The sequence below is a fragment of the Tursiops truncatus genome, chromosome 2 (genome assembly GCF_011762595.2).
Source record: "Tursiops truncatus isolate mTurTru1 chromosome 2, mTurTru1.mat.Y, whole genome shotgun sequence".
Classification (NCBI taxonomy): domain Eukaryota; kingdom Metazoa; phylum Chordata; class Mammalia; order Artiodactyla; family Delphinidae; genus Tursiops; species Tursiops truncatus.
In genome coordinates, this window is record NC_047035.1 from 160,886,871 (window position 1) to 160,904,175 (window position 17,305).

Consider the following 17,305-nt stretch of genomic DNA (forward strand, 5'->3'; position numbering starts at 1 on the left):
ACAATATAAACAACTTGTCAAAATATGATATAAAGTTCAAGTTATTGAACCATAAAAGCAAAGAATCATAGAGTTGGAGAGAAAAAAAGAAGTTACTCCATGCTCTTTGAAACAGGGATCTAACACTAAGACTTCTGTGAAGGATTCACTTTTGCTCAGTTACAATTGATCGTAAATTTTTTATCTATATCCTAGCACTTATCACAGTCTATTAATATATGAGAGAACTCCACTAAGACATGTTTATTGATGAATCACATCTACTGAATTGCTATTGATTGAATTGGTAAATGAGTCACCAACCAATCAAAGAATCATTTCTATAACTTCCCTGATCTGGCAGACAATGGAGGTGGGAAAGGAAAAATAACCTGATTGCTGTTTGAACACTTTCATAGGAGAGAATACTCTGTCTCACATAAAAAGCCTTTTCAACTGTCAGGCACCCCTTGATATAATGATCTTCCTAATATTGAATCTACATTTCCATCTTTTTTCAGTATGAGTTTTTGATGATAATATTTCTTACTACTTGTAGTTCTTCATAATAATACAACTTTAAGATTTAGAAACAGGTACCATTGATTCTGCACGTTTTTTCACATTCCCCTTTCTCATGTTCATAGTTATGATGTCAATATATATATTCTTAGAATCCTTTAGTAGCATTCTATATGCACAGTTCAAGGCCTCTATTATCTAGTATCCCTCTCATTGGATGGTTTAAATTCTCAAAGTTTCCCATAAACATGGGAATTAAATATTCATCAAATACCACAGTACTCTAATTATGAGTAAATTATCACAATATTGTGTCATTTTTTGCATAAGATAACATTCACACATCTTAAGAATTTTAATACTTTAGTTTTTATTTCTTTAGTTAGCCTTGTGTTGATTATATCTATGAAGAATGAATAGGGAGTTGGTTAAATAAAGAATAGTAAAGAAGGTTCCAGATGACAGGAATTGCAAAGGGTGGTAGCAAAAATCCACTGTGCCACCAGGGAAGCCCCAGCCAATATTTTATAATAACTATAAATGGAGTATAACTTAAAAATTGTGAATCACTATATTTTACACCTATACACTCTTTTACAGAAACTATATATCAATTTAAAAAATAAGTAAAAATTTTATATGAAATGAATAAATGAATAGAATGATATCTTTTAAAAATTTGATGGTAGGATCTTAAAAGGCATTAGGTTGTGTTCTTTCAAAATTATGTCTGTTTTAAATGAAACATTTTTATACTTATAAAGATATTGATCGATGGAAAAATTATAGCATTTGGAAGGGAGAAACTGGTTTGATTGATGATACAGCTGTAGACGAAGGGATCATTTTCTTCCTGACGGCACACCTGTCTGGCACGGGCATTAATTGCTCCATGAAATGCCAGGAATTGGCATCTGCACAGAAGACTATTTGCTACTTGTCTCGCATGGCACCTGTGGGAAATAGTAGAAAATGAAATTATAAGTTGCTCCCTCTTACCATAGTGATGTGTAATTCAAACCACTTAGGCCCTGCTTGCTGTGTTTTCCTCCACTGGTATTTTAGAATTAAACTTTCCAAGGAAATATATCTTCAAAACTATAGTAAATATCAAAAGCAAAAATATGGTTTACACTATAGAGATTCATATAGCAGTATTTGTATGATTTTTTTTTTAACAAATCTGTTTTTCAGCAACACACATCATTTCCTATACAAATGGCCTTTCTAGATGCTGGTCTATATGGAAATCTGGTCCTCATGGGCTGCTAAGTTTTCCAACATAAGGGCAACTGAATTAGTTACTTCATTTTATATTCTTAACCAAGATAAGAGTTCAGATTATAAACAAGATGGTGAGTTGGGGTTCATTATTATTTTAGTGAGATTTACTTCCCAGTCCTTTGAGAGGATACTTAGGAGAACTTTAGCATTCTGAACTAAAAGAGGCTGTAGGAATTACAGTCTATTTTAGGACAGAGTAAATTTTCAAAAGAAGTTTCAAATGTAATTTAGAAACTGAATTAACAATTGAATAGAAAATAGGACCCAACTACATGTTGTCTACAAGAAACCCACTTTGAATATAAAGATATTTATAGGTTAAAGGTAAACGTATGCAGAAATATATACCATGCTTACATGAATGGAAAGAAAGCAGGAACAGCTATTTTAATTTCAGACAGAACAGACTTCAAAGCAATGAACATTATCAGGGATAAATAAGGGCATTACACAACAGTAAAGAGGTCACTTTTCTAAGAAGACATGACAATCCCATGACAGTCAACCTGTGTGACATAAAAAACTTCTAGAACTGCAAAGAAAAGAGATGAATCCACTATCATAGTTGGAGATTTTCACACCCCTCTATCAGAAATGGATAGATCCAGCAAGCAGAAAATCAATAAGGACATAGTTGGACTTAGAATACTTACTATCCTGGAAATGGAAGAAAAACTTAAGCAATGTTAATAATAAAATATTTTTAAAATACCTGGGAGATAGTTGATATTTAATGTAACTCAACATATTTAATTTCTGCAACTTATTATAATAAATTAAATCATTAGTTTTAACCTTTTCTGTTTCACAATTTTCTTATCTCTAAAATAAGTCTATGTTTTAAAAAATAATTACAATGATTAATAACTTTTGCTTTAGGAAGTACTTCCCAGCTAAACTGTGTTGCAGAATAATAAACGTCCTAAATTCCCTACCAAGGTCTGAGAAGCAAAGATGAGAAGAGAGAAGAAATAAATTACATTGACCAAATAGGTGTTTGCAGGAGGAAATGTGTGTAATGCTGGAATATTGCTCATGGATTTTGACACAGGGACCAGACTATTGAAGAAATAAACTTAAATGAGCCATGGAAATAGCTGTGTGTAACAAACTAAACTATTCTATTTTAATGTTGCAGTCAGGATAATATTGTAAGGTTTCTAACATTACATGATGTGGCAGGATTACTGCAATTTTTTTCAATTTCTTTAATTGAAGTATTGTTGATTTACAATGTTGTGTTAATTACTGCTGTACAGCAAAGTGATTCCATTATACATATATATACATTCTTTTTTATATTCTTTTCCATTATAGTTTATCACATATTGAATATAGTTCTCTGTGCTATAGAGTAGGACCTTGTTTATCCATTCTATATATAAAAGTTACATAAGGGCTTCCCTGGTGGTGCAGTGGTTGAGAGTCTGCCTGCCGATGCAGGGAACATGGATTCGTGCCCCGATCCAGGAAGATCCCGCATGCCATGGAGCAGCTAGGCCCGTGAGCCATGGCCGCTGAGCCTGCGCGTCCGGAGCCTGTGCTCTGCAACAGGAGAGGCCACAACAGTGAGACGCCCGCGTACCGCAAAAAAAAAAAAAAAAAAAAAAAAAAAAGCTACATAAGATTACTGTATTTTTTTTCTTTTTTAAAAGTTCATTTATTTATTCAGCAAATTGAGCAATTATTTGCCAGGCACTGGGAATATAACAACAAAACTGAGCAAATTCTCTCCTTCATAACACATGCATTCTGATGAGTGAGGAGTGGGGGAAGACAAAAAATAAGTCGGTAAAACATATAATGTGTTAGAAAAGTGCCCAAAATAAAAATAAACAGTGAAGCAGGACAGAGTTGAGGATAGGAGATTTTACGTACACTGATAAATAAGGACCCACTGAGAAGGTGATGCTCAAATACAGATCTGATAGAAGTGAGTGGACAGGCCATTTGGGAAAGAATCCAGGCAGAGAGAGTAGCAAGTTCAAAGATCCTGAAACATGAGTGTGTTTAATAAGATTACTGTAATTTGTGATTGCATGCTTTATCTACTAATTTCCTTTTTCTCTCCACCATAAATTGGAAAATGTTTTCCAGGTACCTGCAGTGGCTGCTGTGATTTTGAGTTTGATCTTTGTGCCTGGGAGCAGGAACAGGATGATGACTTTGACTGGAATCTGAAGGCTAGCGGCATCCCTGCCTCAGGCACACAGCCGGCTGCTGATCACACCTTGCGAAATTCATCTGGTCATTACATCTTTATAAAGAGCTTGTTCCCGCAGCAGCCCATGAGAGCAGCCAGAATTTCAAGCCCAGTCATAAGCAGAAGAAGCAAAAACTGCAAGGTATGGGGAAAAAAACAGAAATATTATGAACAACTTCTGATGGAGTTAAGTACAGAAAATGAAACGGCCAGCACCAGACCAACAAATGAGTTTGAACGTATTCAACTTGGAATATGTGAGGGAGGTAGAAAGTGAAGTAAGGGTGAAAGGGAAGGACCATTAGAGCTGTTGGAAGAATTTATCCTGTGGATAAGTTCCATAGATAAGGAATTTTGGAAACCATTGGAAAATGTCATGCTTATTATCCATAACCACGGGTAGAACAAAAGAAGCGAAATATCAGTTGTGTCCACTCGGGGAACTTATTGGAATTATGGGAATTTCACCATAAGAAAGAGAATTAGACAATGAGAAATAGTATAAAGTTAAATATTTCCAAGAACTAATATGCGTCATAGTTGGCACCATGATAAAATGGTTGAAGACGTCTTCATGGAAAAGGAAAGACTGAAATTGACCCTTTAAAAAGTAGAATTGCTAGGGGCAGGAAGAAAAAATGGTTTGGCCATTATGCTGTGGAAATTTGAAGAAAACATAAGAGTGTTTAAAGTATAAATAGAGTTGTATGGATCTTCATATGATGACTATGCATTTGCAAGGACCTTCACTATTTATTGCTTGCATGATTGTCTATTTTTATTCCCCAAAGGATTTGAGTCAGCTAGGCTAGGGGCTAAAGTTATCTTTACATATAAATTAAGCACTCAGAGATGACTTCACAGAATCTTGCTTATAAGAGATTAATGCGTGAATACATTTGCCATTTATTTATATTTACAGCAAGAAATGCAATCTCCATAAGCTCTGAACACATGTATTCTGACTGGTGTATTCCCCAATGTCTGAACACTGAAAGGAAAACAAATTATATTCAGAAAGTTGCTAGCCAATCAAGAATCAGGCTGGGAGACAATAACATGATTTAAACCTTTATTATCTTCAAATTGTAATATTCTTGTGTACCTGTCTCCTCAATAGACAGCCCTAACCCCAGAAGGGGACATATTAAATCTTTGCTCGAAGGCTCCCCAGCTGTACCTGTACTTATCACAGATGTTTGTTCCTCTGTTTTATACTGACCATCCTTTACATCCTACCATTTCCCCAGTCTTAAGACATGTTAAACCTTTAGTTTGTGTTAGGAGCTTTCCTGTGTCATCTTAAGTTGATTTCATAGTTTAATTCTCAGGGAATAATCACATATCTTTTCTCTCTTCAGGCAAATTTCATAGATTTTCTGCAAGAAAGTGACACTCTCAGAGTTTTAAAGACGTAACTCAGCAGTCCAGAATGGATGTAATGAATCATACACAATTATATTAAACTTTATTTAATCAGTTTGGCAAACACTGAGTTTTAGAAAAGCAAAAAAGTCAAACTGAAATTGTATATATTTCATGTTTAATTTTTAATCAGCTTTTAAGACTAGAACTAATTTACAAATTTCAGAGTATGGGTATATAGATTTATAGATATAGACTCAACATATATAAAATCTGGTATGCTGGGGTTTATTTTCAAGAAAATATTGAGTAATTTGAAAGACATCAAAAACAGACTCCCTAGCTTTTCTTTTCAGACTTCCTCTAAGAATGTTCAAAAGATTTTTTTTTTCATACTGTAGTTACTAAGGATCTCATTCATCTCTATTTTTCCCTGGTCCCAGCACTATAGTTCCCACTGTTTTAAACACCTGTGTGAGAATAATGAAGTATGCCTAGGAGAAATGTCAAAAAATTAATGATGTTCATTTTATGAATATTTATGATATAGATTGAATACAAAGAAGTAAGGAAAGGTCATGCTGGGAATGATTGGGTCTCTCATATATAAACATTTGTTTATCAGGTAAGCAGTGTGCCCTTCCATAATTTCATGAAAATCCTTTCTGTCACTTGACCTTGTGGAAAACTTCAGGGAGAAAAAATCGAATTGGAGATTTTTCTTCCTTTTGAGGGATGGTTGAGAGGTATGAAGGGATGCAGACATAGATTGATGAGGGTAGAGATCAAAACTCTGAGTAACTGAAATTTCCGGTGAAAATGCCTCCTTAGAAGAATTTAATACTTAAGAGATTTTCATTCACTCATGTTGCCCTGTGATTAGGTTACATTGTCATCAAGTGTTCTCTGTAGAAATGGAGTATTTAGATGCTTGTTTGCATGTTGACCCAATGGCATCATTCAGAAAATGGCCTCAAGAAGATAAGGAAGTATTTACTCTGACATAAAACATATGGCTTATGCTTTCTGTGCAAATAAGAAGACAAAACAAGGGAGAATACTGGGAAGACCACACCTATGACTGCAAGGGCTCCAGACAGACGTGCTATGCCTGTTGGGTAGTTTCCTCTCTTGCCTATTGATGCTGCTCAAGTGGCTGACCTCAGACTCTTTGTGTTTCTCACTTTGTGACACTCAGGTTTGACCAGTCCTCCCCAAACAAGCCAAAGTGGTCATAGAGCTCATGTTTTCCAACAGTAATGGATTAATCAATAGAAGAAACATTTTTGGATCATAGAATAATACCTGAAATTCAGGTATTATTCATCAGCTAGGAAATTTGCATAGAGTTATTTACATGGCTTAGCTCTTCTTGGTGCTCTTTGAAGTATGCATTGCATATATTGTCTAATCACATTCTTTACCCTTTAAACACATTCATTTTTCTTTCTCTAGAATATAATATCCATGAGTGCTAGTCTTTCCAAAATGTGATTTTCCTGTGTGAAGATCACCCACCATTACTCTTTTCCCTCATTCATAAAAAAGACAAGACAAAAGCTTAAAAACACTCTCAGTCCCTGTTGTTCCTAACTCATATTCTTCTTCCTCCTAGAATGTCCCCTGACTTTCTCCATCTGTGTAACAATCACTAAAAATCTGGTAAACTACATCTTTGAAACATTGAAATGTTAATCCCTGGAAATACTGACATTAATTTTTACTTGGGGGTACAACTCTCAAGTCTGCTCTTCTAAAGCGTTTCAAGTAAAATTTAGAAATCGCTATTCTGGTGGTTTTGCTATGTATAGTACAACCCTGAGGATCTTGTAGAACTGAAAATGTGTTTCAAGTGCAAGGATGTGGTAGAATAAGCAATAAAGTACTCTGCTATTTTGAAGAAAATGATTTAAGTTTCATGAGATTAGAAATGATTTTCTTTAGTACCTGATATTTCTTAATCATGAAAAGTCTTTCTATATAATACATCACTTTTTAATGATATTTTTATTCCTTTGACAGTGGATCTTAAGAGTTTGTGGAGGAATCCTACTTTTATAAGTCACAGAAAGGAAGTGAACTCTGCTCATTTTTCAACTAAGTTTCTATTTGATCCTTATTGTACTATTTTCCATGTTTTGCAACATATGATTTAAGGCTGGCCTAACTTCATTCATTGGTAGAGTACTCACAGAGCAGTAGAACATACAGATCTAATTTTCCTTCAGGAATCTGTTAAGAAAGGAGAGGACAATATGATATAACTGAAAATAAGGTGAAATTAATTGTACTAATTATATATAATATTCTGATTCTTGGTTACAGATAATTTTTCATTATCACATGTACGGACATGGCATTGGAGCGCTCACTTTGATCCAGGTGTCAGTCTCAAACCAAACGAAGGTCCTACTTAACCTCACCGTAGAACAGGGCAATTTCTGGCAGCGGGAAGAATTATCCCTGTCTGGTGATGAGGACTTCCAACTCAAATTTGAAGGCAGAGTTGGGAAAGGCCACCATGGAGATATTGCACTGGATGACATTGTGCTTACAAAGAACTGTCTATCATTCCATCACTCCATGAAAGAAGAACTCAAAGTGCCTCTTCCAGCAGGTACATTTCAATTTGTTTCTGTGGTGCTTTTACAGAGTGGTAGGTGGGAAGGAAGGAAATGGAAAAGAAGTGACATAAACACCTAGTAAATCATTGTTTTCATAAAGAAAAATCTTTTTGAACCTAAAATGTTATCTTTCAAGGCTTTACTCATAAACTTGTCTTCCAACATTTCTCCAAGCTTTGGTATATTTACCAGTTCCCCAGTTCCTAGTTTAGTCAATTTCTTCTTAGATCAATAAACTAAGACTCCTTTGTTTTCAGTCTGATTCATAATTCAGTCCTTAGTAAATATTGATTCACTCTTAATACAATATAAGAACATCAGGAACAGACTTACTCAATTTTAATTAGATATTACTGTGATTATGTTATTTACTTTATTCTTTTTAGACCAATACTTTATTCATTTGAATGTTGAGTTTATATATTTAAATAGTTTAGATGATTGAATATGTCCATCCATTCACCTAAAAATTTAGGGGTAATTTGTCTAAATAATTAGATTATTGGTAGATGTCCAATATTATACATACAGTGACAATATTGTAAGAAGTGGAAATAGCAAGTAGCATTAATTCATATAAAATATTAGAGGATGAGATGAAAATGCAGTATATAGTGTTATAATGACAAAACAACAAATTTGGGGACTTCCCTGGAGGTCCAGTGGTTAAGACTCTGCACTTTCAATGTAGGGGCCATGGGTTCGATCCCTGGCCTGGGAACTAAGCTCCCACATGCTGCATGGTGTGGCAAAAAACAAATTTTATCTGTTGATAATATGGCATATATTAATATTTAAACCATGAGTTTGGAGTAGAAAATAAAAGTGCCATTCATTTTGTATATAAATTATATCTTGTAACTAACAAAAACAGAAGTGCTTTAAGAAGAATGACCTAATTTGTTTGTACTGATTTTTAACATGGTGGGTGGAATGGGGAACACTGCCATTTCTGCCATAACTTCCTCATACATTTTAAAGGGAGTGTTTTAATTTGGTTAAGAGTAGGTTTCTAGATAAATATTTTCCCATTGACACATAGTTAAGCCAGGCTCCTTGCCTGATGTTTCCAGCACTATATGGAATAGTACAGAGGAAAAGAAACATTTCAAGACTCTGTTGAGGGGTAAGTATACTTATGTGAATTTAATGTAAAAGAATTTCAGATACCTCAGACTAATCTACTTTCTTTTTCTTTTTTAACATCTTTATTGGAGTATAATTGCTGTACAATGTTGTGTTAGTTTCTGCTGTATAACAAAGTGAATCAGTTATATGCAAACGTATATCCCCATATCCCCTCCCTTTTGAGTCTCCCTCCCACCCTCCTTATCCCACCCCTCTAGGTGGTCACAAAGCACTGAACTGATCTCCCTGTGCTATGCAGCTGCTTCCCACTAGTTATCTATTTTACATTTGGTAATGTATAAAGGTCAGTGTTGCTCTTTCACTTCGTACCAGCTTACCTTCCCCCACCCCGTGTCCTCAAGTCCAGTCTCCGTATCTCTGTCTTTATTCCAGAACTGCCCCTGGGTTCATCAGAACCATTTTTTAAAACTCCATATATATGTGTTAGCATACAGTATTTGTTTTTCTCTTTCTGAGTTACTTCACTCTGTATGACAGACTCTAGGTCCATCCGCATCGCTACAAATAACTCAATTTCATTTCTTTTTATGGCTGAGTAATATTCCATTGTATATATGTGCCACATCTTCTTTATCCATTCATCTGTCGATGGACACCTAGGTTGCTTCCATGTCCTGGCTATTGTAAATAGAGCTGCAATGAACATTGTGGTACATGACACTTTTTGAATTATGGTTTTCTCAGGGTATATGCCCAGTAGTGGGATGGCTGGGTCATATGGTAGCTCTATTTTTAGTTTTTAAGGAATTTCCTTACTGTTCTCTGTAGTGGCTGTATCAATTTACATTCCCACCAACAGTGCAAGAGGGTTCCCTTCTCTCCACACCCTCTCCTGCCTTTACTGTTTGTAGATATTTTGATGATGGCCATTCTCACTGGTGTGAGGTGATACCTTGTTGTAGTATTGATTTGCATTTCTCTAATGATTAATGATGTTGAGCATTCTTTCATGTATTTGTTGGCAGTCTGTATATCTTCTTTGGAGAAATGTCTCTTTAGGTGTTCTGCCCATTTTTGGATTGGGTTGTTTGTTTTTTGATATTGAGCTACGTGAGCTCCTTGTGAATTTTGGAGATTAATCCTTCGTCAGTTGCTTCATTTTCCAATATTTTCTCCCATTCTGAGGGTTGTCTTTTCATCTTGTTTATGGTTTCCTTTGCTGTGCAAAAGCTTTTAAGTTTCATTAGGTCCCATTTGTTTATTTTTGTATTTATTTCTATTTCTCTAGGATGTGGGTCGAAAAGGATCTTGCTGTGATGTATGTCATGGAGTGTTCTGCTTATGTTTTCCTCTAAGAGTTTGATAGTGTATGGCCTTACATTTAGGTCTTTAATCCATTTTGAGTTTATTTTTGTGTATGGTGTTAGGAAGTGTTCTAATTTCATTCTTTTACATGTAGCTGTCCAGTTTTCCCAGTACCACTTATTGAAGAGGCTTTCTTTTCTCCATTGTATATACTCTTGCCTCCTTTATCAAAGATAAGGTGACCATATGTGCATGGGTTTATCTCTGGGCTTTCTATCCTATTCCACTGATCTATATTTCTGTTTTTGTGCCAGTACCATACTGTCTTGATTACTGTAGCTTTGTAGTAGAGCTTGAAGTCAAGGAGGCTGATACCTCCAGCTCCATTTTTCTTTTTCAAGATTGCTTTGGCTATTAGGGGTCTTTTGTGTTTCCATACAAATTGTGAAAGATTTTGTTCTATTTCTGTGAAAAATGCCATTGGTAGTTTGATAGCGATTGTGCTGAATCTGTAGATTGCTTTGGGTAGTATAGTCATTTTCATAGTGTTGATTCTGCCAATCCAAGAACATGGTATATCTCTCCATCTGTTTGTATCATCTTTAATTTCTTTCATCAGTGTCTTATAGTTTTCTGTATACATACAGGTCTTTTTTCTCCTTAAGTAGGTTTACTCCTAGGTATTTTACTCTTTTTGTTGCAGTGGTAAATGGGAGCATTTACTTAATTTCTGTTTCAGATTTTTCATCATTAGTGTATAGGAATGCAAGAGATTTCTGTGCATTAATTTTGTATCTTGCTACTCTACCAAATTCATTGATTAGCTCTAGTAGTTTTCTGGTGGTGTCTTTAGGATTCTCTATGTATAGTATCATATCATCTGCAAACACTGACAGTATAACTTCTTTTCCAATTTGGATTCCTTTTATTTCTTTTTCTCTTCTGATTGTTGTTGCTAAAACTTGCAAAACTATGTTGAATAATAGTGTTGAGAGCGGGCAATCTTGTCTTGTTTCTGATCTTAGAGGAAATGACTTCGGTTTTTCACCATTGCGAATGATGTTGGCTGTGGGTTTGTCATATATGGCCTTTATTATGTTGAGGTAAGTTCCCTCTATGCCTACCTTCTAGAAACTTTTTATCATAAACGGGTGTTGATCTTTGTCGAAAGCTTTTTCTGCATCTATTGAGATTATCATATGGTTTTTAGCCTTCTATTTGTTAATATAGTATATCGCATTCATTGATTTGAGTATATTGAAGAATCCTTGCATTCCTGGGATCAGCCCACTTGATCATGGTGTATGATCCTTTTAATGTGCTGTTGGATTCTGCTTGCTAGTATTTTGTTGAGGATTTTTGCATCTATGTTCTTCAGTGATATTGGCCTGTAGTTTTCTTTCATTGTGACATCTTAGTCTGGTTTTGGTATCAGAGTGATGGTTGCCTTATAGAATGAGTTTGGGTGTGTTCCTCCCTCTGCTATATATTGGAAGAGTTTGAGAAGGAGAGGTGTTAGCTCTTCTCTAAATGTTTGATAGAATTTGCATGTGAAGCCATCTGGTCCAGGGCTTTTGTTTGTTGGAAGATTTTTAATTACAGTTTCAATTTCAGTGCTTGTGATTGGTCTGTTCATATTTTCTATTTCTTCCTGTTTCCATATCGGAAGGTTGTGCATTTCTAAGGGTTTGTCCATTTCTTCCAGGTTGTCCATTTTATTGGCATATAGTTGCTTGTAGTAATCTCTCATGATCCTTTGTATTTCTGCCGTGTCAATTGTTACTTCTTCTTTTTCATTTCTAATTCTGTTGATTTGAGTCTTCTCCCTTTTTGTCTTGATGAGTCTGACTAATGTTTTATCAATTTTGTTTATCATCTCAAAAAACCAGCGTTTAGTTTTAATGATCTTTGCTGTCATTTGCTTCATTTCTTTTTCATTTATTTCTGATCTGACCTTTATGGTTTCTTTCCTTCTGCTAACTTTGTGGTTTTTTGTTCTTCTTCCTCTAATTGCTTTAGGTTTAATGTTATGTTGGTTTTTTGAGATGTTTTTTACTTGAGGTAGGATTGTATTGAATTAAACTTCCCTCTTAGAACTGCTTTTGCTGCATCCCATAGGTTTTAGACCATCGTGTTTTCATTGTCTTTTGTCTCTAGGTATTTTTTGATTTCCTCATTGATTTCTTCAGTGATCTTTTGGTTATTTAGTAGTGTATTGTTTAGCCTCCCTGTGCTTGTATTTTTCCAGATTTTATCCTGTAATTGATATCTAGTCTCATAGCATTGTGGTCAGAAAAGATACTTGATATGATTCCAATTTTCTTAAATTTACCAAGGTTTGATTTGTGACCCAAGATATGATCTATCCTGGAGAATGTTCCATGAGCACTTGAGAAGAATGTGTATTCTGTTGTTTTTTGGATGGAATGTCCTATAAATATCAATTAAGTCCATCTTGTTTAATGTGTCATTTAAAGCTTGTGTTTCCTTATTTATTTTCATTTTGGATGACCTGTCCATTGGTGAAAGTGGGATGTTAAAGTCCCCTACTATATCTGTGTTACTGTCAATTTCCTCTTTTATGGCTGTTAGCATTTGTCTTATGTATTGAGGTGCCCCTATGTTGGGTGCATAAATATTTACAGTTGTTATATCATCTTCTTGGATTGATCCCTTGATCATTATGTAGTGTCCTTCTTTGTCTCTTATAAAGTCTATTTTGTCTGATATGAGAATTGCTACTCCAGCTTTCTTTTGATTTCCATTTGCATGGATAATCTTTTTCCATCCCTTCACTTTCAGTCTTTTTGTGTCCCTAGGTCTGAAGTGCATCTCTTGCAGACAGCACATATATGGGTTTGCTTTTGTATCCATTCAGTCAGTCTGTGTCTTTTGGTTGGAGCATTTAATCCATTTACATTTAAGGTAATTATCAATATCTATGTTCTATTACCATTTTCTTAATTGTTTTGGGTTTGTTTTTGTAGGTCTTTTCCTTCCCTTGTGTTTCCTGCCTAGAGAAGTTCCTTTAGCATTTGTTATAAAGGTGGTTTGGTGGTGCTGAATTATCTTAACTTTTGCTTGTCTGTAAAGGTTTTAATTTCTCCATCGAATCTGAATGAGATCCTTGTTGGGTAGAGTAACCTTGGTTGTAGGTTTTTCCCTTTCATCACTTTAAATATGTCCTGCCACTCCCTTCTGTCTTGCAGAGTTTCTGCTGAAAGTTCAGTTGTTAATCTTATGGGGATTCCCTTGTATGTTATTTGTTGCTTTTCCCTTGCTGCCTTTAGTATTTTTTCTTTGTGTTTAATTTTTGATAGTTTGATTAATATCTGTCTTGGCATGTTTCTCTTTGGATTTATCCTATATGGGACTCTCTGTGCTTCCTGGACTTGATTCACTATTTCCTTTCTTCCCATGTTAGGGAAGTTTTCAACTATAATCTCTTCAAATATTTTCTCATACCCTTTCTTTTTCTCTTCTCCTTCTGGACCCATATAATTTGAATATTGGTTCATTTAATGTTGTCCCATATGTCTCTGAGACTGTCCTCAATTCTTTTCATTCTTTTTTCTTTATTGTGCTCTGTGGTAGTTATTTCCACTATTTTATCTTCCAGGTCACTTATCTGTTCTTCTTCCTCATTTATTCTGCTATTGATTTCTTCTAGAATATTTTTAATTTCAGCAGCTGTGTTGTTCATCACTGTTTGTTCTTTAGTTCTTCTAGATCTTTTTTAAATGTTTCTTTTATTTTCTCCATTCTATTTCTGCAATTTTGGATCATCTTTACTATCATTACTCTCAATTCTTTTTCAGGTAGGTTGCCTATTTCTTCTTCATTTATTTGGTTTTGTAGATTTTTACCTTGCTCCTTCTTCTGTAACATATTATTTTGTCTTTTTTTTTTTTTTCTTTGCTGGGTGATGCTGTATTCCTCTCTTACTTGTTGTTTGGCCTGAGACGTCCAGCACTGGAGTTTGCAGGCAGTTGGATAGAGCCTGTTCTTGGTGCTGAGATGAGGACCTCCAGGAGGCCTCACTCTGATTAATATTCCCTTGGGTCTGAGGTTCTCTTTTAGTCCAGCATTTTGGACTCACAGCTCCCACCATAGGCGTTCCGGTCCAACCTCTGGCCTGGGAACCAAAATCCTGCAAGCTTTGTGGCACAGTTAAAAAAAAAAAAATGAAGGAGGAAAGAAAAAAAGGAGCAGTACAATATCAAAGAATAAAAAATAAAATAAAATTAGAAAGATAAAAAATATATTAGGAAAAATATCACTGTAATGGAAATAACTGCAACAAGGTACAATAAATCCACAACAGAAAGTATAAAAAATTTTTTAAAATTTCAAAAAAGGGGGTGGGGAATAAGCCAAAAGGACAGACAATAACGAAGTATAAAGAATAAAATAAAATAGAAAAATAAAAGATTTATTAGGAAAAATAAAAATATAAAAGAATCAATAAGAATGAATCTACAAGGTAAAACAGAACCCCAGTCTAAAAGAGGGGGAAAAAAAAAAAAAAAACCCTTGGCTGTGGGGGCGGAGTTTAAGTGGGGCTGGAACTTAGGCAGGGGCATGGTTTAGGGTGGGGCGGGACCTAGGCAGGTGGGGGAGCGATGTTCAAGTATGTGGCGGGTCCTCTGCTTAGTACCTGTACAGAAGGGGAGAGGCAGCATGTCGAAAGGAGTACCTCTGGAGTGTGGAGTTCTGGAGTTTGGAGATAAGGCGCTGGGTGAGGGTATGTGGGTGGGGTTTAGGCCCAGTGCATTGGAGGGGATCTCCAAGTGTAGAGGTGGGGCCCTAGGTGGGGGTGTAGGGTCAGGGCTTGGACTCTACGTGGCAGGAGGGAGGCTCCGAGGGCAGAGGTTTAGGCCCAGGAACCCACAGGCTCCCCGGTGCCTAAGTGGACAAGGAAAGCACTGGCCGCGTTCCCTCCTGTTCCTTTGTGCCCCTCCCCCACCATCTCCACCAGGGTCTCCCTGTCACCCTTCTACCCCTAACCGTGGGTGGGTTCCGCTGGGTGTAGGAACTCCTACCCTCCCTTGCTGCCCCTCAAGCGTGCTGATCCCAGAGGTCCGGCCTTTACTTTTACTCCCCGCTTCCCTGCCTCCCACTCCCTCAGGACCTGCGTGGCTGGAGGGGGCCTCAGTGGGCAGAGGATCAGGCCCGGGATCTCAGCAGGTTCCTGGGGGCCCAAGTGGGCAGGGGAATCCTGGCCACGCTCTCTTTTGATCCTCTGCTCTCCCAGCGGTTCCCCAATTTCCCCCTTTGGGCATGGGATCCCTTCCTCCCCCCCAGCCACCCCTCAGGGGCACCTGCCTCCACTTCTCCTCCCCCTTCACTCCCCCCATACCCCACATCCTACCTGGTCACTGGGGCTTCCTCCTGTCCCCTTAGGTGTCCGTGGTCCCCCACTGGTGCCTCGTAGGTGCCCTAGTTGTGAGGAGATGCGAATTCCGCATCCTCCTAGTATGCCAACTTGACTCCACCCCTAATCTATTTTCTTGAGAAAACCTTCACCTTTCATTCTGTGTAGGAGGTTTGTTGGCAGCTATGCTAGCTCTTGTACAGGTCTGGCCTTTTAAATAAGAAATTTTTGATCGTAATAAAAAGTAATCTCATAGCATCCAAGTAGTGAGGGAGCAAAAGTTTTATGTTGAACCACATTAAACTTTAGCGAACAACTACTAAGTGGGATGTCAGAGGAACAAACCAGTCTCATTGGGAATTTAAAATTTTTAAATCTGTGAAATCTGGAATAAAGTTTCTTAAACAAAAAAAGCTTCCAAAAGGAAAATTTAAAAATATATACAAAGTGGTATAAATTATATATTAATTATAAAATTAAGGGCATATATTGCTAGAGTAATTTGTATATCCTTTTGCTATTTTAGGTGTTTATTAAAAATTTTGATGAATAGAAAATAGGAGAATCTCTGCTCTTAAGAATATCTCAACATGGTAATGGAGAATGGGAAAAACATCTCAAATAACTCTAATATTAGGTTAGATATAATAAAGTGCCAGGAAAAATATATAAAACTTTATGAGGATGTAAAGAAGATAAAACATCCAGTGGAGGGAGCTAATTTGAGACTTCTGCACAGGATGGGCAGGAGTTTGAAAACACACTTGGAGCTCATAGAAGGGAAACCCTTTGCGGCACAGGGAGACCAAGCGTGAGCACAGTCGGACCATATAATGAATGAGGTGGGGAGAGCACTGTGGGCAGGCCCTAAGGCACAAGGCAGAGCAGAGATTGTGTCATGCAAACCTTGGGGGTGGATGTGGGCGGGTAGTTTGACTGAAGCAGGACCTTGTGTAGAAGTATCTCAGATAATTTCCTTTATAAAGCTAAACTGGGTTTGAAATGGGAACTACACTGGGACCACCTTGAGTATCAATTTTTTTCCTCAAAATGAACATACACTGAAAGGATACTGAATGGTCTTAGAAAACAAGCATACAAAAAAGAATGAAAGAATACAAAGTGAGCCCAAAAGAGATACAGTATTCATTCATCGGAGGTATGATAACTGGTAGGGATGGCTGCAGTAGAAAGAATCTGAGCCAAAAAAAAAAAAAAAAAACAATGAACTGAAAAAACCAATTGCCATTATTTATATTATCAGGAGCGTTCTGAAAATTGAGGTGAAATAATTTAATGTTTTCATAGCTATCTCAGCTGTGACGCTTACATTCAAATGCAGCAAATAAAAAAAATGCTTATGGAGTTAACATTCCTAAAAACTACTCGATGTACCTTTATGTACCTCCAGAAATTCAAAGTATATGCCTTTCTCTTGGTAGGAGTGAAAAGCTAAGCATTTTCAGACTCAAACTGTGAAATGATTCAGAAAAACTGACTGCATCGTGAGATCAGAGGACTCTTTTTGGAGTCTTTGACATTTTAAAGGAAGGCAGTATG

At 36.4% G+C, this 17,305-nt stretch overlaps 1 protein-coding gene across 1 annotated transcript in view; it reads left to right on the plus strand.

The window, feature by feature from the left end:
• The window catches only part of MALRD1 (MAM and LDL receptor class A domain containing 1), a 661,524-nt gene that overhangs the window by 324,113 nt on the left and 320,106 nt on the right, over positions 1 to 17,305 (plus strand). Inside the window, exons 26-27 of the mRNA XM_019933374.2 lie at positions 3,883 to 4,130; positions 7,679 to 7,970. Coding sequence (XP_019788933.2) covers positions 3,883 to 4,130; positions 7,679 to 7,970 — 540 coding nt within the window. The remainder of the gene's footprint in view (positions 1 to 3,882; positions 4,131 to 7,678; positions 7,971 to 17,305) is intronic.